Genomic DNA, 21,977 nt, shown 5'->3' on the forward strand with positions numbered 1-21,977 from the left:
AAAGTTCCGGAAGGCAAGCCCCGCCCCTTTCCGGAAGATCCGTGGGAGGGGACCCCTCTCGCTGCCAAATTTTCAAGAGAATGAGACCCCGCCCACTGATGGGCTTGTGGGTCTGTAAAGCGAAAACCCCGAGGCCTGACTAAGGAGAAGTTGTATGAGATTCTTTGGATCTTGTGATTCCGATTCCCTAGGCTTAATATAGCAGCAGAATGTTCTGGGCGACAGGGAGGTAGGATTTTGAAAAGATAAAAGTATATATTATCTGCTTTTCAGTATCAATTACCATTATTTTTATGCGTTTCTTAGACCACTAAAGATCATTATGGAAACTTTCTTAAACTTCAGAAGCTCTGATTGAAGACCAAACCTGGTGACGGCTGCACAACACTGAAAGTTTACTGAAAATAATTGAATTATATAAGTAAAACCTCTTTGGTGGCTCAGACGGTAAAGAATCTGCCTGCAACGCGGGAGACCCAGGGAAGAGCTGACTCATTGGAAAAGACCCTGATGCTGAGGATGAGATAGTTGATGGCATCACTGACTCAAAGGACATGAGTTAGAGCAAACTCAGGAATATAGTGAAGGACAGAGAAGCCTGGCATGCCGCAGTTCATGGGGTCGCAAAGAGTCGAATGACTTAGCAACTGAAGAACAACAATAAGTAGGATGGATTCTGTGATGTGTAAATTGAAGCTTTTTTCTTTTTAAAGACTAATGAAAGTTGCCAATAATTAATCGGTGTTGGCTATTTCTCTTCTAAAAGCTTCAGATGCTTAGAACAGCTTAGATGAGAGAGAGATAGCAAACCAACAGGTCTGTGTATTGTGTAGTTTCAAAAAGCAGGACACAAATGAAAAGCCAAGCTTCTAGAGACATCTTTGGAATGCAAGAGTTAGTGTGATTCACATTAGAGTCAGACTGCTGGCGGTTATCTCCATGATTACATCAACGTCACCATTTTGAGCTGCAGATTCTTTTATTTTGCAGATTCTGTTTACAGACAGAATCAAGTCAAATAAATTACTTAAATATATAAATGTTGGTGGTTCACCTGTAAAGTGAGAGTGTTGAATGTACTTTTCTAGTTTTGACCTTCTGTCTTTCTAGGAAAGAGAAAAGAACATCGTTCTAGGAGTTATTCATCCATTCAAAACACATGTATTGAATTTATTGGCCTTCGACTATGCTTCATGCACCTTCCTGGACACCGGATTAATGCATTAGAAGCTAGAGTCAGGATACCTGATTCCACCTGATAGCTGTGTATCTTTGTAAAAATCACCTACCCAGCTGAGCCTAAAATGTGTCCTGTATAAACAGGAAGGTATAATAGCCATTGTCCTATAGAATTTATTGTAAAGATAAAAAAAATCACCTTTGATAACGTAAGTGAAAGCATTTTGTAAGGAGAGTGTTATACAGATGTGAATAATTACTATGGATTGAATTCAAGACTACCGTCTCTTTATTCAGGAAACTGCACTATTTGTAACCCAGGATTTCTCTTTCTTAAATTTTATGAATTCTCCATTTCCTTGGTTGCATATTCCAGGTGTCTTGCAGCGAGGACTGTCAACTTAAACCACTGAACCTTAAACTCCCAGTGTTGTTTTGAGTAGGATAGCACTGTGGACAGAGAAAGCAAGGTAGTGCCTTTAAATATTTTTGCCAACAACGGAAGTGCTCGCGCTTTGGCTTCATTGTGCCCTAAAATAGAATGGCGCCTGGGCTGGGAGCGTGCTCCTTGACACTCCGACGCGGCGCACCGCGACCCGGGGAGGCGTTAGTAAGTCGCTGCCGTTGTCTGACTTCCGGTGATAAGGAAGCTGAGTTTCCGCGGGAGCGGGCCGGCTGGTGAGGGTACGGGTTGTGTCCTGTAGGGCGGGAAGACGCAGTTTGGAGCGGACGTCCGGGCGAAGGGTGTTCAGGCTGAGGCTGCCGGGCTGGTGCGGGGTGCGTGACAGAGGTAGGGGAGTGAAGACCTCTAGCTGGGAGTGGGGACTGAGTCAGCGCTAGGCGCTGAGGTGAAAAGCGCAGTTTGAACCCCTTTGTGAAATGTTTGCCCAGGAGGGGTTCGCGCTAGGGCCTTCTCCTTATTTGCATTCATTCACACTGTTGGTTTGACTGCAGTTCCCAAAGAGGGGGCCTCTTTAGAACTTCTTTTGTGTTTGACGTGCCTGAGCTGATCCCTGCAGGCTAGTGACTGAATACTAGCTGCCTTCTTTTCATCCCCCGCCCCTCAACCCCCGCCTTTTTGGACCTCAGTGATTTATCTGAAATATGGCTTGCCTAAACTAATTCCACAATCCTTAATTCTCCCTTACCATTACCTTATCAGAGGAATCTTGTTAATTTAACTGTGATTATCTGATAGAATTCCAGTTGAGCTATTCCAAATCCTGAAAGATGATGCTGTGAAAGTGTTGCACTCAATATGCCAGCAAATTTGGGAAACTCAGCAGTGGTCACAGGACTGGGAAAGGTCAGTTTTCATTCCAATCCCAAAGAAAGGCAATGCCAAAGAATGCGCAAACTACCGCACAATTGCACTCATCTTACATGCTAGTCAAGTAATGCTCAAAATTCTCCAAGCCAGGCTTCAGCAATATGTGAACGGTAAACTTCCTGAGGTTCAAGCTGGTTTTAGAAAAGGCAGAGGAACCAGAGATCAAATTGCCAACATCCGCTGGATCATGGAAAAAGCAAGAGAGTTCCAGAAAAACATCTATTTCTGCTTTCTTGACTATGCCAAAGCCTTTGACTGTGTGGATCACAATAAACTGTGGAAAATTCTGAAAGAGATGGGAATACCAGACCACCTGATCTGCCTCTTGAGAAATCTGTATGCAGGTCAGGAAGCAACAGTTAGAACTGGACATGGAACAACAGGCTGGTTCCAAATAGGAAAATGAGTACGTCAAGGCTGTATATTGTCACCCTGTTTATTTAACTTCTATGCAGAGTACATCATGAGAAACGCTGGACTGGAAGAAACACAAGCTGGAATCAAGATTGCCGGGAGAAATATCAATAACCTCAGATATGCAGATGACACCACCCTTATGGCAGAAAGTGAAGATGAACTCAAAAGCCTCTTGATGAAAGTGAAAGTGGAGAGTGAAAAAGTTGGCTTAAAGCTCAACATTCAGAAAACGAAGATCATGGCATCCGGTCTCACCACTTCATGGGAAATAGATGGGGAAACAGTGGAAACAGTGTCAGACTTTATTTTTCTGGGCTCCAAAATCACTGCAGATGGTGACTGCAGCCATGAAATTAAAAGACACTTACTCCTTGGAAGGAAAGTTATGACCAATCTAGATAGCATATTCAAAAGCAGAGACATTACTTTGCCAACAAAGGTCCGTCTACTCAAGGCTATGGCTTTTCCTGTGGTCATGTATGGATGTGAGAGTTGGACTGTGAAGAAGGCTGAGTGCCGAAGAATTGATGCTTTTGAACTGTGGTGTTGGAGAAGACTCTTGAGAGTCCCTTGGACTGCAAGGAGATCCAACCAGTCCATTCTGAAGGAGATCAGCCCTGGGATTTCTTTGGAAGGAATGATGCTAAAGCTGAAACTCCAGTACTTTGGCCACCTCATGCGAAGAGTTGAGTCATTGGAAAAGACTCTGATGCTGGGAGGGATTGGGGGCAGGAGGAGAAGGGGACGACAGAGGATGAGATGGCTGGATGGCATCACTGACCCGATGGACGTGAGTCTGGGTGAAGTCCGGGAGTTGGTGATGGACAGGGAGGCCTGGCGTGCTGCGATTCATGGGGTCGCAAAGAGTCAGACACAGCTGAGCAACTGATCTGATCTGATCAAAATAGGGACAAAAGTTCATTTGGTCTGGGCTGGGGAATCTCTCCCAGTGTCCTGGAGAAACGGAATTAAAGCAGTTTAAAACTAACCTTATAGTTCAAACTCTTAGAAAGAACTTTTATGTTGCCGCCCTCTAATCCAGGTTTTCATCTAGTGCCTTGGTTAGATGGGCATTCAGGCCTTACTTGAACATGGTTAGTGATGAAGAACTCACTGCAACACAAGGCAGCATGTTCTATTCTTGGACCTGTCTTATTGAGAATAAAGTTTTTTGGGGTAGAAAGATGCAGTTAGTTTTCATATAATGCTCTTGGTCCAAGCTGCATAGAGTATGCACAAAACAGAAGTTCACACACTCATTCATTCATTCAGGGAATGGTTACTGACTATCTCCAGTAGGGCAGATATTGCTGAATACTAGGGGTACTCATCGAAAGAATCTTTTCCCTCAAAAAGCACATAGTTTGTGGGGGGCTGGTGGGAAAGAGCCAAGAAGCAATCATAAAAGTGGTACGTACAAAAAAAGAGGTTTGCAAATAGATCTATAAGAACATATGAGAAGGTAACCTCCACTTTAGGTTAGTGTTGCCATTAAAGTGTGATAATTGGAATTGAAGTCAACTGTTCAGAAATATAGTATACATAAAAGTGAGGAATCTCTCATTTTCAATACAAAATTTTTGTTAATATGGTCTAACCTTTTTAAACAACCACACTTTGCTTTTGGATTCTTTCTGTTAAGGGAAATACCTGTTTATAAAAGCAACAATGGCAAACATTTATTGATCTAATAAATTACAATTTAATGATGAAAGTGTTATTTTTATTTCATTTTATAGCTGAAGAAATGAAATTCAGGTAAAGTAACTTATGCAAGGTCACAAAGCTTACTTGGGAAACAAATCCAGATGGTTTGACTCCACAGTTTGGTCTCAATATCACACTGTCCTACCTCCCTGATGGTAGTAGTAATAATTAACACTTACTAATCATTTACTATTTAATTCTTATAACACCTCCATAAGGTTAGAAAAATTATTATCTTTTATAGTTGAGAAAACCAAAATTTGGCTAGGTGAAGTCACTGAGGCAAGATAACACACTAATCAGTAATAGAGTTAGGATTTGAACTCAGGCATTCTGTCTCTTGAGTTCAGTTCAGTTCAGTCGCTCAGTCGTGTCCGACTCTTTGCAACCTCATGAATCCCAGCATGCCAGGCCTCCCTGTCCATCACCAACTCCCGGACTTCACCCAGACTCACGTCCATCGGGTCAGTGATGCCATCCAGCCATCTCATCCTCTGTCGTCCCGTTCTCCTGCCCCCAATCCCTCCCAGCATCAGAGTCTTTTCCAATGACTCAACTCTTCGCATGAGGTGGCCAAAGTACTGGAGTTTCAGCTTTAGCATCATTCCTTCCAAAGAAATCCCAGGGCTGATCTCCTTCAGAATGGACTGGTTGGATCTCCTTGCAGTCCAAGGGACTCTCAAGAGTCTTCTCCAACACCACAGTTCAAAAGCATCAATTCTTCAGCACTCAGCCTTCTTCACAGTCCAACTCTCACATCCATACATGACCACAGGAAAAGCCACAGCCTTGAGTAGACGGACCTTTGTTGGCAAAGTAATGTCTCTGCTTTTGAATATGCTATCTAGATTGGTCATAACTTTCCTTCCAAGGAGTAAGTGTCTTTTAATTTCATGGCTGCAGTCACCATCTGCAGTGATTTTGGAGCCCAGAAAAATAAAGTCTGACACTGTTTCCACTGTTTCCCCATCTATTTCCCATGAAGTGGTGGGACCGGATGCCATGATCTTCGTTTTCTGAATGTTGAGCTTTAAGCCAACTTTTTCACTCTCCACTTTCACTTTCATCAAGAGGCTTTTGAGTTCCTCTTCACTTTCTGCCATAAGGGTGGTGTCATCTGCATATCTGAGGTTATTGATATTTATCCCGGCAATCTTGATTCCAGCTTGTGTTTCTTCCAGTCCAGCGTTTCTCATGATGTACTCTGCATAGAAGTTAAATAAACAGGGTGACAATATACAGCCTTGACGTACTCATTTTCCTATTTGGAACCAGCCTGTTGTTCCATGTCCAGTTCTAACTGTTGCTTCCTGACCTGCATACAGATTTCTCAAGAGGCAGATCAGGTGGTCTGGTATTCCCATCTCTTTCAGAATTTTCCACAGTTTATTGTGATCCACACAGTCAAAGGCTTTGGCATAGTCAAGAAAGCAGAAATAGATGTTTTTCTGGAACTCTCTTGCTTTTTCCATGATCCAGCGGATGTTGGCAATTTGATCTCTGGTTCCTCTGCCTTTTCTAAAACCAGCTTGAACCTCAGGAAGTTTACCGTTCACATATTGCTGAAGCCTGGCTTGGAGAATTTTGAGCATTACTTGACTAGCATGTGAGATGAGTGCAATTGTGCGGTAGTTTGCGCATTCTTTGGCATTGCCTTTCTTTGGGATTGGAATGAAAACTGACCTTTCCCAGTCCTGTGGCCACTGCTGAGTTTTCCAAATTTGCTGGCATATTGAGTGCAGCACTTTCACAGCATCATCTTTCAGAATTTGAAATAGCTCAGCTGGAATTCCATCACCTCCACTAGCTTTGTTCGTAGTGATGCTTTCTAAGGCCCACTTGACACTTGACTTCACATTCCAGGATGTCTGGCTCTAGGTGGGAGATTGCATTTGGTATGAAGTACAGTGTTCATGTTTGAACTTGAATAAGTAAAAGTATATCTGCTGCTGCTGCTAAGTCGCTTCAGTTGTGTCCAACTCTGTGCGCCCCCATAAACGGCAGCCCACCAGGCTCCACCATCCCTGGGATTCTCTAGGTAAGAACACTGGAGTGGGTTGCCATTTCCTTCTCCAGTGCATGAAAGTGAAAAGTGAAAGTGAAGTCGCTCAGTCGTATCCGACTCTTTGCAACCCCATGGACTGCAGCCTACCAGGCTCCTCCGTCCATGGGATTTTCCAGGCAAGAGTGCTGGAGTGGGGTGCCATTGCCTTCTCTAAAAAGTATATCTGAGGATATTTATTACCATTAATTAATAGGAAAGTGATAAGAATTTGCCTTTATCCTTTCAGGATGGAACAAAAGTGGGACTTGGAAAATGTTGCCCTGTAAGAAGAGAAGAACTACACTGAGAGAGTCTGCACAGCATCAGGGCAACCAGGAGGAAGATGACGTAGACCTGCAGGCAGATGGTAAACCAGAATCTGACCTGGGGTCAGTTAAAGACCTGGGGTCAGTGTCCCTGTGTGGAGTCCAAGTCGTGGCAGAGCAGCTGACCTTGAAGTGCAGGCTGCAGGAATTCAGCTTGGTATGGAGGACCCATCTTTGAGCTCTAGGATGCTCACTGAGCACACAAATGTAGCAGTTCTGGAAGCCGTGGATGTGGCCGTCTCTCAGGAAATCACCCTAGCTTCCTTGGAGTCTTCCCAGCCTGTAAATACACACATTGGTAAAGGAAAACTCCAGGCCACTAGCTCAAGGAGAGGGAAGAAAATTACACTCAGACCTGAGTCAGTTACTCAAGAAGACAGAGGCGATCATCCTATCGCTAAGGAGCCTTTTTCAGAAGAGCGTGGTGAAGAAGTCAAGGAAGAAGGAAGTAAGACATGGAAGGTCTTTGGCTGACATTTACCTTGTCAGTACCAGCTTGTCATTGCCTTTGCACTTGTCATTGCACTCTCTGCGGTGCGTTTACAAAACAGCATTTCTGAAAGCGGAGGCTGGCTGGGTTTGGAGTTGGAGCCTTGGTCTTTGTAAGGGTCAGCACTGAACATTATGAACGGGTAGAAACTTTCTTCTCCCCTCCCATTTTCTTGATCATCTTCTGTATTCTTTTCTTTTTTTTTTTTTTTAAGGTTTATTTATTCGTTCGGTTGTGGTGTGTCTGTGTTGCTGCACATGGGCTTTCTCTAGTTGCAGAGAGTGGGGCCTATTCTTGTGTCACGTGCAGGCTTCTCAGTGCAGTGGCTTCTCTTGCTGTGGAGCACGGGCTCTGGGTGTACTGGCTCAGTAGCTGCAGCACCCAGGCTTAGTTGGCACGTGGCTTGAGGGATCTTCCTAGCGAAGGGATCAGGAACCGGCGTCCCTTGCATTGCAAAGTGGATTCTTAACCCCTGGACCACCAGGGAAGCCCTCTTTCCTTCCTTTTTATCTTTTCATCATTTCTGTAGGGATGAACTGTGTATGGCCTATTGATATTTGGTGCCTATTTATGAAGCGGGCCTTGAGGAGGGGCAGCAGCTATAAGGGAGAGACTACTGCCTATGGCATTTGGTAAGGCTCTCCAGAGATGCCATAAGCCTTAGGACCTGAAGGATGAATTGTGATCTGATGGAATGGTGGCATGGAGTATCTTGGCTGAAGAACAGTCTGAGCAGAGGCAGGAGAGGTAGTGAAAGATGGTGTCAGAGTGTTAGATTGTGTTTAGATTGTGATGGGCTTTGTTTTTTATGCTTGATGTTTGAACTTTTCCTGAAGGTTATCGCTCACTAATAAATAAAAGGAGCAGAAGGCATACTTCTGACCTCAGAACGCTTGTAATCTAGTTGGGAAGAGAAGACACAAGCACCTAATTCATTTGGTGCAGTTTAGGACAATATGTGATTGAATGGAAGTGAGGGTCAAGTAATTAGGATTTTTGAAACTGGATCTTGGTGGATTGATAGAATTTGATGGTTTAGGGTAAAGGAGTGGGAATAGAATAGCATTTTCTACAAACATAGAATTTGATGGTTTAGGGTAAAGGAGTGGAAATAGAATAGCATTTTCTACAAACATGTAAAAGTGCTGTGTTTGTATGGGAGCGTAACAGGGTTTCAAATAGGATAAATTCAGATTACTATACAGAGTCATGCTGTTATGCCTTTGAGACCTTGTAGAGTATTGATGTAGGATGTTGGTGGTAAGGATAGAGAAGAAAGGGTATGTCTTAGAGACATTAGAAAGAAAGAATTAATATTACTCAGAGACTGCTAACATTTAATTTATCTGGGTTGGGGGATGGTGAAGCATGCCTTCGTGGGGAGGTATTTGAGGGGTTAAAATGAGTTCAGCTTTAGATATGAGGATTGTGAGGTGACATTGGGGCCATCAAGGAAAAATAGAAAACTGAGATTGAAGTTTGGTAAGAGGTAGAACTAAAAAAGTTTTGATTGTGGTTCTTCTCATGGAAAGGAACATGATAGAAAATGATAGAGAAGGGAAAACTTGAGAAGTATCAATAATAGTGAAAGTCAAGGAGGCAGGAGAGTTTTAAGTGCAGGTACTTAATTTAAAACTTAGTGACAAAGGAGATACATTGATAACCTGAGAAAAATATTACATTCAAAGTTTGATCTTTGAGAGTAGATTTAGGAGGATTTTGGGAAAAGGAAATCAAATGATGAAATTAAAGAGGGAAGGATGAAAGTCCCAGTGATAATTTGTGCAGTGGAGTGGAAAGGGAAATAGCTAGTCTTGCAACCACATGACTTAAATTTTCTCCTGGGCTGTGGTGTGTTTGTGACATGAAGACCAGAAGGAATGGAAGAAAATGCAGAATTAAAGTGCTAGAGATGGAATGTAAAATTAAGTAGGGGCTCAAGGGGGTTTAATTGTCAGTTAATATCCAAGAATAGATAAATAAAATATATCAAATGTAGATAAACATTTTTGTTTTAGTATTACCAGTAATACTACTACCCCTCATTAATCTGGATAATTGAAAGTTGATTCTCCCACCTTGTAATACTTCTGTTGGCTGTATGTACAAGTAATACCACCATCTCAGTGGCTCTGTGGTAAAAAAAATCTGCCTGCCAGTGCAGGAGATGCAGATTCGGACCCTGGGTCAGAAAGATCTCCTGGAGAAGGATATGGCAATCCACTCCAGTATTTTTGCCTGGGAAATTCCATGGACAGAGGAGCCTGGTAGGCTACCATCCATGGGGTTGCAAAAGAGTTGGACACAGCTTAGTGACTAAGCAAATAATACCAGTAAAAGAAGTACATTTTAACTCCCTTTTACCACCACCTGCCCCCGCCAAGTAACTTTTTTTGACCAAATAGAAATGTCACATAAAAAGCAGAAAGGAAGAAGGAAGAAAGATTGAAAATTCATATATGTGCATTTTGGAAAATATTGAAAAGTTGAAAGAAAAAAATAAAAATCACTCATAATCTTACTACTCAGAGTGAAAGTGAAAGTTGCTCAGTCGTGTCTGACTCTTTGCAACCCCATGGATAGTCCATGGAATTCTCCAGGCTAGAAATACTGGAGTGGGTAGCTGTTCCCTTCTCCAGGGGATCTTCCCAACCCTGGGATCAAACCCAGGTCTTCCGCATTGCAGGTGGATTCTTTCCCAGCTGAGCCATCAAGGAAGCCCAAGAATACTCGAGTGGGTAGCCTATCCCTTCTCCAGGGGATCTTACCCACCCAGGAATCGAACCAGTGTCTCCTGCATTAGCAGGCAAATTCTTTACCAGCTGAGCTACCAAGGAAGCCCCAGAGTAATTGCTGTTATAATTTAGTGCCTATTCTTTTTGTTGTTTTGCTTTCGTTTAAGTAACATTTTGGTTTTTTGATTATGATTATGTGCCGAAAAAAGCAGAAAAACATTAGGTTGTTTTGAAGTATCAGCATTGTGTTACAATCGATATACACTGTTAAATTATGTTTCTAGGCTGCAGGTGTTAGTGATTTAACCTTTCTCTGGATTGGTGTTTATTCTCGCAGAATTTTAATTGTTCTTTTACAATTGATTTACATACCTTAATTTCTCCTTGAGTCTTTTTTTCTCTTTTCTTTTCCTTCTAAAAATGATTAACTTAGATTTCAGCTTATAATTAGTTGGTTTTTACAGTTTTCAGCTAATTATTTTCATGTTAACAATTTGAAGCTGTTAAGCTACTACTACTACTACTAAGTCGCTTCAGTCGTGTCCGACTCTGTGCGACCCCATAGATGGCAGCCCACCAGGCTTCCCCGTCCCTGGGATTCTCCAGGCAAGAACACTGGAGTGGGTTGCCATTTCCTTCTCCGATGCATGAAAGTGAAAAGTGAAAGGAAGTCGCTCAGTTGTGTCCGACTCTTAGCGACCCCATGGACTGCAGCCCACCAGGCTCCTCTGTCCATGGGATTTTCCAGGCAAGAGTACTGGAGTGGGGTGCCATTGCCTTCTCTGCTGTTAGGCTGGCAGTAAGCAAATTACTTCTTGGATTGATCTCTTGATCATTATGTAGTGTCCTTCCTTATCTCTTGTAATATTCTTTATTTTAAGGTCTAGTTTATCTTACATAAGAATTGCTATGGAATGTCTTTTTCCATCCTCTCAGTCTATATGTGTCTCTAGGTCTGATGAGTGTCTCTTGTAGACAGCACATATATGGGTCTTGTTCCTGTATCCATTCAGGAGTCTGTGTCTTTTGGTTGGAACGTTTTATCCATTTACATTTAAAGTAATTATTGATATATATGTTCCTATGGACATTTTCTTAACTGTTTTGGATTTGTTTTTGTAGGTCTTTTCCTTCTCTTGTGTTTCCTGTCTATAGTAGTCCCTTTAACATTTGTTGTAAAGCTGGTGTGGCGGTGCTAAATTCTCTTTTAACTTTTACTTGTCTGTAAAGTTTTTGATTTCTCCATCAGTATTGAATGAGATCCTTGCCAGGTAGGGTAATCTTGGTTGTAGGTTTTTCACATTCAGTACTTCAAATATAGCCTGCCATTCCCTTCTGGCCTGCGGAGTTTCTGCTGAAAGATCGGCTGTTAATCGTATGGGGTTTCTCTTGTGTGTTGTTGTTGTTCAGTGGCTAAGTCGTGTCTGACTCTTTGTGACCCCATAGACTGCAGCATGTCAGGCTTCCCTGACCTTCACTATCTCCTGGAGTTTACTCAAACTCATGTGGAGTAAACATGAGTTGGTGATGTCAGTGAGTCAGTGACGCCATCCAACCGTTTCATCCTCAGTCGCCCCCTTGTCCTCTGCCGTCAATCTTTCCCAGCATCAGGGTCTTTTCCAATGTGGCCAAAGTATTGCAGCTTCAGCCTCAGTATCGGTTCTTCCAGTGAATATTCAGGATTGATTTCCCTCAGGATTGACTAGTTTGATCTCCTTGCTCTCCAAGGGTCTCCCAAGAGTCTTCTCCAGCACCACCATTCGAAAGCATCAGTTCTTTGGTCTCAGCTTTCTTCATGGTCCAACTTTCACATCTATACATGACTACTGGAAAAACCGTAGCTTTAACTATACAGACCTTTGTTGGCAAAGTAATGTCTCTATTTTTAAATATGCTTTCTAGGTTTGTCATTGCTTTTCTTCCAAGGAGCATCTTTTAATTTCATGGCTGCAGTCATCATCTGCAGTGATTTTGGAGCCCATGAAAATAAAATCTGTCACTATTTCCACATTTTCCCCATCTATTTGCCATGACTGGATACCATGATCTTTGTTTTTTGAATGTTGAGTTTTAAGCCAGGCTTTTTCACCCTCTTCTTTCACCCTTACCAAGAGGCTATTTAGTTCCTCTGCTTTCTGCCATTAGAGTGGCATTATCTGCATATCTGAGGTTGTTGATCTTTCTTGGGGTAGTCTTGGTTTCAGTTTGTGAGTTATCCAGCCAAGCGTTTCGCATGATATACTCTGCCTATAAGTTAAATAAGCCGGGTGACAATATACAGCCTTGATGAACTCCTTCTCCAGTTTACTTATTGCTTTTCACTTGCTGCTTTTAATATTTTTTCTTTGTTTTTATTTTTTGTTAGTTTGATTAGTATGTTGGAGAAGGCAATGGCACCCCACTTCAGTACTCTTGCCTGGAAAATCCCATGGATAGAGGAGTCTGGTAGGCTGTAGTCCATGGGGTTGCTAAGAGTTGGACACGACTGAGCGACTTCTCTTTCACTTTTCACTTTCATGCATTGGAGAAGGAAATAGCAACCCACTCCAGTGTTCTTGCCTGGAGAATCCCAAGGACAGGGGAGCCTGGTGGGCTGCCGTCTATGGGGTCGCACAGAGTCGGACACGAGTGAAGTGACTTAGCAGCAGCAGCAGCAGATTAGTATGTGTCTTGGAGCATTTCTCCTTGGGTTTATCATGAATGAGATTCTCTGTGCTACTTGGACTTGATTATTTCTTTTCCCATGTTAGGAAAGTTTTCAACTATAATCTCTTCAAAAAATGTCACAGACCCTTTTTCTCCTCTTCTTCTGAGACCCCTATAATTTGAATGTTGTTGTGTTTAGTGTTGTTCCAGAGCTCTCTGAGACTATCCTCAATTTTTTTCATTCTTTTTCCTTTATTCTGCTTTTCAGCAGTTATTTCCGCCATTCTATCTTCTAGCTCACTTATCTGTTTTCTACCTTAATTATATGAGTATTGATTTTTTTCTAGAGTGTTTTTAATTTCAGTAATTGTATTGTCTGTCCCTGTTTATTTTTTATTTCTTCTAGGTCCTTGTTAAATGTGTTGATTCTGTCATTTTTTCCATTCTGTTTTCGAGGTTTTGGATCCTCTTTACTATCATCTCTCTGAATTCTTTTTCTGGTAGTTTGGCTATTTCCTCTTCGTTTATTTGGTCTTGTGAGTTTTTACTTTGTTCCTTCATTTGCACAATATTTCTCTGTCTTTTCATTTTTTGGTAAGTTACTGTATTTGAGGTCTCCTTTTCCCAGGGTCTAGTGTTGTGTTCCTTCTTCCTTTTGGTTTCTGCCCTCAATGGATGAGATTGGTCCAGTGGGTTGTGTAGGCTTCATGTTGGGAGGGACTTGTTCGAAGGAAGGAAGGAACTTGGGTTAGCAAGGAGAATAGGTGAGATGAATCAGCTATGGGGAATGAAAAAAAGAAAGACTAAGTTGTGTAAAAATGGCAGAATAGGGAGTTCCCTGGTGTTCCACTGGTTAGAAATCTTTGCTTTCACTGCTGTGGGCATGGGTTCAATTCCTGGTCAGGGAACTAAGATATTGCAAGCCTCGCAGCATGGTCAAAAAATAAATAAAAAATAGAATCTTCAGAATAAGTATGCTGTATTGGAATAGATTCTTATGGTGCTGAACACCTTAAATAGTCTTTAGAGGTATGCGTTCACGGTTGGGAAAAAGTGTCTGAAACATTTTCTTTTCCTAGAGGAGGCAAATGATGACCATCCAGAGTATAATTTCCTGGAAGAACTTGATGAACCAGATGCAAAGGATTTCTGCACTGACCAGGCAGTAAGAATCACCAGTGAGTCTGTGTTTATTATGAGTCATGCTCTTGACTTTTCCACAGCTACTTTTTGTTTACTTTGCAGCTTTTTGAGGGTGAAGCTTGTAGCCCACTTAGATTAAGACATTTACGTTTCCTCTACCATTTATTTCTATAATTCTTTAAATTTACATATATATTCAGGAATCCTTTCAGTTACTCATTTATACATCCCACAGTCACGTATTGAGTCCAGTATTTGGCAGCGATTGTACTGAAATGAGTAAGACATGGCTTCTGCCTGTAGGATGTCAGCTTAGTAGGAGGATACAGATAGGAACAGCTACAGTACAAAGTGCTAAGTGCTATAATAATAGCTTGTGTATAAGGTACCCTGGCGGCCTAGAAAAGGGTATATAGTGTCCTATGTATACTATGGCTTAGGGAATGATTCACAAAATGAGATGTTTCATCTTAGTTTAGAAGGAGCAATAAGACATTTTTGGCAAATGGGGCCAGAGAAGGATATTGCAAATAGAAGAATGTCTGCAGACCATGAAATTATGAGACAACAATACATATGTTTCAAAAGTAGTAAGTAGCTTGATTTAGTTGTCTGAGTGAGCAATGATAGACAAGTTAAGCAGTGTTCAGGTCTTGGAGAATCTTAGATTTGATTTTTGATCTGTCAAAAAGGAGAGCTCAATGAGTTTTAAGCAGGAAATCAGTAGGAACTGACTTGGATTCTAGAAACATCACTTTGATTTAATGCCAGTTTAATTTATTGATTTGGTGGGTAAAGAGAGCAAGATGGGAGACATGGGAAACAGATAACTTGGTTTGAGTCATGTTTTAAAAAATTATTCCATTGCTGGTTTGCCAATAATGGATAACATGTTTCAGAAACTGTTGATGTGTATCCCCTGTCCTGGGAGAGTGAACACCATGTGGCGAGGGTGAAACGTCGACTGGTGACAAGCTTATGCAGAAAGCTTTGTCAGTGTGCCAAAGTGTTCATGATGCACCTAAACCATGCAGGTCTTTGTCCAAAGAGCATTATGTGAGCACAGTCTTTTAGGACTTACATTTTGTTTTGTTGCTTTAGTTCATCTTTCATGTAATTTTTGAGATTAGCGTCCCATTTTCTTTATGAAGGTCTTCTGCTTATTTTGGTATGTTATGACAGTTAAGGTTAAAGGAAGTATTGAAAGGAAAGTACCAAGAATCAAACAAAAAGTAAAGAAAGCAAAGGCTGGAGGATTTTTGCAATAAAGTAAACTAGAGAAAAGAAAATGTTATTAAAATCATAAGGAAGACAAAATAGATTTATAATACTGTATTTATTGATACTGTAAGTTTATGTTGTCTGTTTACAAGATAAATCATCTGTCATTATATTAATATTATCTTATATGATACAGAACAGTGTAGGCATGTGTCAACTGGACATGAATAATGATGGTGTGATAAAGAAATTCATATTTATTTACTGGTATAAGGATTCATGCATTGATAATGAAGAAGCAACACTATGATGGCTTGATGGTAGCCTAGTGTAATTGATAGGATTGCTTCATGGTACCTTGGCCTATAGATGAATGAATTGTTACAGAAATTTTATGGCATACAATATTATAGTCCTTAAAAAAACTAAGATCATGGCATCAGGTCTCATCACTTCATGGCAAACAGAAGGGGGAAAAGTGGAAGCAGTGACAGATTTTATTTTCCTGGGCTCCAAAATCACTGTGGATGGTGTCTGCAGCTATAAAATTAAAAGATGCTTGCTCCTTGTAAGCATAGCTGTGACAAACCTGGACAGCATATTAAAAAGCAGAGACATTGCTTTGCCAACAAAGGTTTGTATAGTTAAAGCTATGGTGTTTTCAGTAGTCATGTATGTTTGTGAGAGTTGGACCATAAAGAAGAGTGGGCATTGAAGAACTGATGCTTTCGAACTGTGGTGCTAAAGAAGACTCTTGAGAGTCTCTTGGATGGCAAGGAGATCAACCCAGTCAATCTTAAAGGAAATCGACCCTGAATATTCATTGGAAGGTCTGTTGTTGAAGCTGAAGCTTCAGTACTTTGGCCTCCTGATGCAAAAAGCCAGCTCTTTGGAAAAGACCCTGATGCTTGGAAAAATTGAAGGCAAAAGAAGAAAGGGACAGCAGAGGATGGCATGGGTAGATAGCATCACCACTCAGTGGACGTGAATTTTAGCAAACCCTGGGAGATAGCAGAGGACAGGGAGACCTGGTGTGCTGCAGTCCGTGGGGTTGCAAAGAGTCAGACATGACTTAATGACTGAACAAAAATAACATTTAGTCAATATTCATGTACAGGATTGTAAACATTGTTACATTTTTTTAAATATGAGAGGATGATACAAGGTTTCTCTGATTACAAGAGAGAGGCATACTGTACAGTAATATAACTCTTTGAAAGCAAAGTTATCAGTCAGTAATAAAGCTAACACATTGTTAATTTTATATTAAATATCACTTTATGTAAGGGTAGGCTGTTCATTTTAGTATAAGTCTTGCACATGATGTTAGGCAATGATAATGACGATGACACAGAAACATCTCATACAGTTCTTGCCACACAGTTATTAGATTTTCACATAAAGACACACATATATACACAACAGATAAGTTTACTAACTGTTGGCATGGTGACTATTTACTGTTCATTAAGTAGAAGTGGATCATGAAAAAGGCCTTTATCCTCCTTGTCTTCACATTGAGTCAGCTGAGGAGGAAGAGGAGAAAGAAAGGGGGTTGGTCTTGCCGTTGCAGGGGTGGTGAGACAGAAGAGGCGGTGGAGGCGGATGAGGAAGCAGTGTGTGTGACCTTGTGGAAATACATTGTAATTTTTATCTGACTTTTTGCCTTTTCATTTCTCTAAAAATGTTTCTGTATGGTACCAATCCGTCTCCCACCATGTGCTCTGGTTTCAGAGTCTATATCATGAAGGCTTCATGTAAAAGAAATCAAAAGCAGTTTTGAATAATCAGAACTCTTCTGCCAGATTGTCTTATATCGGTGCTCATTGGCACTGGTTTGGAAGCACTCATCGCCATCAAGTCATCTTCTGTTAATTGCTCTGGTGTGGGGTTTGTTAGCTCTTGAATTTCTCTAAGATCCAAAACTTGAATCTCTTCACCCCCATCTTTTTGGGGCCATATTCACAATCTCTTTCCTGATTTCCTTGATTGGCTCTGTCGTAAATCCTGTGAATTCATGCATGACTTAAATCCTGTGAATTCATGCATGACTTCTGAACACAGTTTTCTCCAGTGGGGAGTTATTGTTGCAGGTTTGATGGCTTTCTTGGCTTTTTCCCTAACGGTGTTGGCATCTTCAATAGTGTAATCCTTCCTCCAGACTTACGTGATGTTCTCTCCATAGGGGCACTTATATACTGGTGAGAATATCATGTGTGAGGTCCTTATGACCCCTGATCTAAAGGCTGAATTGGAGACAGCTTTGGAGGCAAGTAGACCGCTTAGATGGCTTCAGTGTTGAATTCATGGGGTTCTGGGTTGCCAGGGGCACTGTCCGATATGAAAAGAAGCTTAAAAAACAAGGTATTTCCTGACAAAGGAACAAAGCATTGATGGAACCAATCCAGAGAAAGGGCCTTCTTCTTTTTTTTTTTTTTAATATCCAAAGACTGGTAGCTCCTGTTTTATCTTTTCCCTTCAAGGCTCTGCGGTGAGCAGCTTAATAGAGAAGGGCAGTCCTGGTCATAAACCTGACTGCATTTTCACAGAACAGTAGACTTAGTCTCTCCCTTCCTGCCTTAAATCCTGGTGCTTGCTTCTCTTTCTTACTAATTAATGTCTTTTGTTGCTTTCCCCCCCCCTCCTCCAGATTAGGGCATTTTTGTCTGCACTAAAAAGCAATCAGGCAGATACTCCTTCTCCTCAATGATTTTCTTAATGCCATCTGGGAACTTGCCTGCTGCTTCTGCATTAGCAGAGGCTGCTTCTCCTGTTATCTTGACAGTTTTTAAGCCAAACCTCTTTCTAAAATTATCAAACCATCCTTTGTTGGCATTAAATTCTCTAGCCTTATGTCCTTCACCTTCCTTTTGCTTTAAATTGTATAATGACTTTGCTGTTTCTCAAATCGTGTCAGATAGGTATGTCTTTCTTATAGCAATCCTCCACCCACATATAAGTTGCAATCTCAACATGAGATAAAAAAGTATTTTGCAAAAAGCCGTAGGTTTTTGCACCTGCTTGTGTAGCTTCAGCTATTGCTTCACGAATTTCCTTTTCTTTCTTACAAGGGTCCTTATATTGGCTTCGTTTATCTTGAAATGGTAGGAAATCACAGCTGCAGACCGCAGTCTCTGGTACCTATCAAGCGATTCAGTGTTCTCTTGTAATGTCATGACTGTGCTTCTTGGGGGCCCTTCCAGCATCACTAGTGGCACTTCGTATGGGCCCCATGGTTATTGTTCAAGGTCTGTGGTACTGTGCTAAACTTGATGAAGAATACTCAAGAACTGCAAGAGATCACTTTTTACTACAGTATGCAATCACAGAGTTTGGAAAGCCTTCTGCGGTTACATATGTTTTCTTCCCACGTAAGCATTTTCATGGCCTCTCTGATGTGGCTTTTCAATCTGTTTGGGGAACTGGGGTGACAGGGAGTTCATCAGTTCTGCAGATAGTGTGTCCTACTCTCAAACACCTCCTCAGTTAACATTTTCCTTATTGAACCTGAATCTATCTCTTATATTTCTCTTTTTGTCCATTGTTGCTAAGAATATAATTTACCCCCAAATGTGCATAGTATGTTTCTTTTCCTACATTTTTTTCTTTACTGTGCTAAACATACCAAATTTCTTCAGTTCTCTACATTTCAGACGTTCCACACTTCAACCCCCAAGTTAACCTTCTTCTGGATTCTAGCCTTTGTTTTTAAGAAAATTTCTCCCTTATTACATTTTATTATGAAACTTTTCAAACATATGGAAAAGTTGAAAGAATTGTACAGTGGACACCCATATTCTCACCACCTACTTTCTGTAGTTAACTTTTCATATATTAATTATGCAGCGCTTCACTTATTTCTCTATCCATCTCCTAATCTTTTTTTTTTTAAGCATTTCATAGTGAGTTGTAGATGTCTAAACATTTCATCATGCATATCATGAATTAGGGGCTTTCCAGGTGGTGCTTGTGGTAAAGAACCCACCTGCCCATGCAAGAGACATAAGATACCACAGGTTCAATCCTTTGTTCGGGAAGATCCCCTGGAGAAGGGAATGGCAACCCATTCCATTATTCTTGCCTGGAGAATCCCATGGAAAGAGAAACCTGGCGGGCCGCAATCCATCAGTTCGCAAAGAATCAGACACGACTGAAGCGACTTAGCCCACATGCATCATGAATTAGAATTGAATATTTGTTTACAGTTTTTCTTTTTAGGTATGTTTATACACATTATTGCATAGAAATCTTAAGTGTACTATTCAGCGAGGTTTGATGAGTGAAACCCCTAACAAGATAGATATTTATCACCCCAAAGTACCTACTTACCCCTCGAGATCAGTCCCCTGACCAATCTCCCAGGTGCAACCACTCTTCTGTTTTTTTCTATCACAGATTAGGTGTTTGCCTGTTTTAAAACTTCATGTAAATGGAATCATGTACTATGTGTTGTGTTGTGTAAGGCTTCTTTTACTTAGCATGTTTCTGAGATTCATGTGTATTGCTTGTATTATTTAATTTCTTCCTTTTTATTGCTGAGTTGGATTCCAGTGTAGAAATATACCAATTTGTTTATTTTTCATCAATCCCTAGTTGTTCATGGACACCTGATTCTTTCTAATTTCTGGCTGTCTTGAATAAAAATAGCTCTGAACTCTCTTGTTATTTTTAAAATAAAAAAAAAATTTTTTTTAATGAAGGATAATTGCTTTACAGAACCTTGTTGTTTTCTGTCTGACCTCAACATGAATCAGCCATAGGTGTGTATTTGTCCCCTCCCTCTTGAACCTCCCTCCCATCTGCCTCCCCATCTGACCCCTCTAGGTTGATGCAGAGCCCCTGTTTGAGTTCCCTGAGACATACAGCAAATTCCCTTTGGTTATCAACTTTACATATGGTAATATAAGTTTCCATGTTACTCTCTCCATACGTCTCACCCTCCCCTTCCCTCTCCCCATGTCTATAAGTCTGTTCTCTATGTCTGTTTCTCCATTGCTGCCCTGCAAATAAATTCATCAGTACCATCTTTCTAGATTCCGTATATATGCATTAGTGTATGATATTTATCTTTCTCTTTCTGACTTACTTCACTCTGTGTAATAGGCTCTAGGTTCATCCACCTCGTTAGAACTGACTCAAATGTGTTCCTTTTTGTGGCCGAGTAATATTCCATTGTGTTTTTGTTCTCTTGTTAGTTTTGTGAACAAATATTTCATTTCCTTTGGTCAGCTCTCCAGGGGAGGAGTCATTAGTCATATAGTAGCTGTATATTCTGAGAAATTGCCAGACCTTTTCCCAAAGGTCTTTTATATTCTTTTTAGAGTTCCAGTTGATTCACATCCTCATAAATGTTCGGATATTAGCTTTTTAATGCCCTCTTAAGAAGGGCTTTTATAGAAGTGATCACAGTCCTCTAGAATTGATCTGAAGGCTAACCAAAAAAAATTGAGGCCTCTTTCAGATTGTTTTTAAGCCATGTTACCTTTTTGTGCACTTAAGAAACTGATTTTTGAAAATCCTAAATGTATGACTTGTTTATCCCTATTCCGTTTCATCCAATTAATTTGAGAAAACCTAGAATTTCGAATCTGTCATTGATTGGTTTGGTGATCCCTTCCAGCTTTGTATCATTTACAGATTTGAAAAGTGTGTTTTCCAGGTGTTTTCAGTTGTTAATGGCATTGCTGGTCCAAAGATAGAGTCCTTTGACACATTACTGGAGACTTTTCTCTCTACTCCATTCAGTAGGATAGGCCAGCAGACTATGAATTTATCTCATAAAATCATCTAGGACTTCCCTGGTGGTCCAGTGGTCAAGAATCCACTTACCAATACAGGGGACATGGGTTCAGTCCCTGGTGCGGGAAGATTCCACATGCATCGGGGCAACTAAGCTCATGTGCCACAACTGCTGAGCCAGTTCCCTCAAGCCTGTGCTCTGCAACAGGGGAAGCCACTGCAATGAAGCCCACGCCACCACAAACTAGAGGGTACCCTCTGTTCTCCACAACTAGAGGAGGTCCGCACACAGCAACAAAGACCAGGGTGACCACAAATAATAAATAAATTAAAAAAAAAATGCCCAGCTTATGTTTTTGTTTGTTTTCCCACTAGAATTTAAGCGTCATTCATGAGAGTTTCTGTCATATATCTGAGCATCTAGAACAGGGATTAAAGCATATTGTTGTTGTTCAATAAATGTTTTTCAATGAATGAGTGAATAATGGATATTAATACATTTGAGGATTTTGTAAAAAGCCTTGCTAAAAATAACTTTCTTTGTTTTCCTGGAATTCCCTCTATTGCAAAATGAAATAAGTATGTGCCAGCAACATACTATTTGGCTTTTTTGCAGAAAAGGACATGAATGAACTGATGTAAGAGTCGTTTGAAACTGTGAGTAGTGATCTTTGAATGAGAACTTTGGACACTAAAGGTGAATTCCCCAGCAAGCTCTATCCTTTGGTCTCAGGGCCTCTCTCTCCAGAACAGTGGTCTGACCAAGCCATTCTCCTTTCAGTTCACCCAGGAGAGAATATAGTGACAGGAGAATTTTGGTAAGTAATAAGCTTTGAATATCCATATCTTAGTGAAGTTTTCCTTACGAGCTTTTACATAACCTTCTCAACTGTCACATGGTGCATCCTTAAAGATTGCAAACTAATTAGAGTTTCTTTTTCCATAAATTTCTCTCTTGAAAGATAATCTGATCATTTTGAGTTATCCATGCTCTGTCTTT

General features: G+C 40.9%; 1 protein-coding gene across 1 annotated transcript in view; it reads left to right on the forward strand.

The window, feature by feature from the left end:
- The first annotated feature begins 96 nt into the window (after window positions 1-96).
- LOC129654641 (GON-4-like protein) overlaps window positions 97-21,977 on the forward strand; it is a 45,407-nt gene continuing 23,526 nt past the window's right edge. The window contains 5 exon segments of the mRNA XM_055584042.1: window positions 97-1,649; window positions 6,925-7,095; window positions 7,098-7,451; window positions 13,954-14,052; window positions 21,594-21,634. Of these exon segments, the coding sequence (XP_055440017.1) occupies window positions 6,951-7,095; window positions 7,098-7,451; window positions 13,954-14,052; window positions 21,594-21,634 (639 nt within the window). The 5' untranslated portion in view covers window positions 97-1,649; window positions 6,925-6,950.

This window comes from Bubalus kerabau, chromosome 6, assembly GCF_029407905.1.
Source record: "Bubalus kerabau isolate K-KA32 ecotype Philippines breed swamp buffalo chromosome 6, PCC_UOA_SB_1v2, whole genome shotgun sequence".
In the NCBI taxonomy this organism is placed as follows: domain Eukaryota; kingdom Metazoa; phylum Chordata; class Mammalia; order Artiodactyla; family Bovidae; genus Bubalus; species Bubalus kerabau.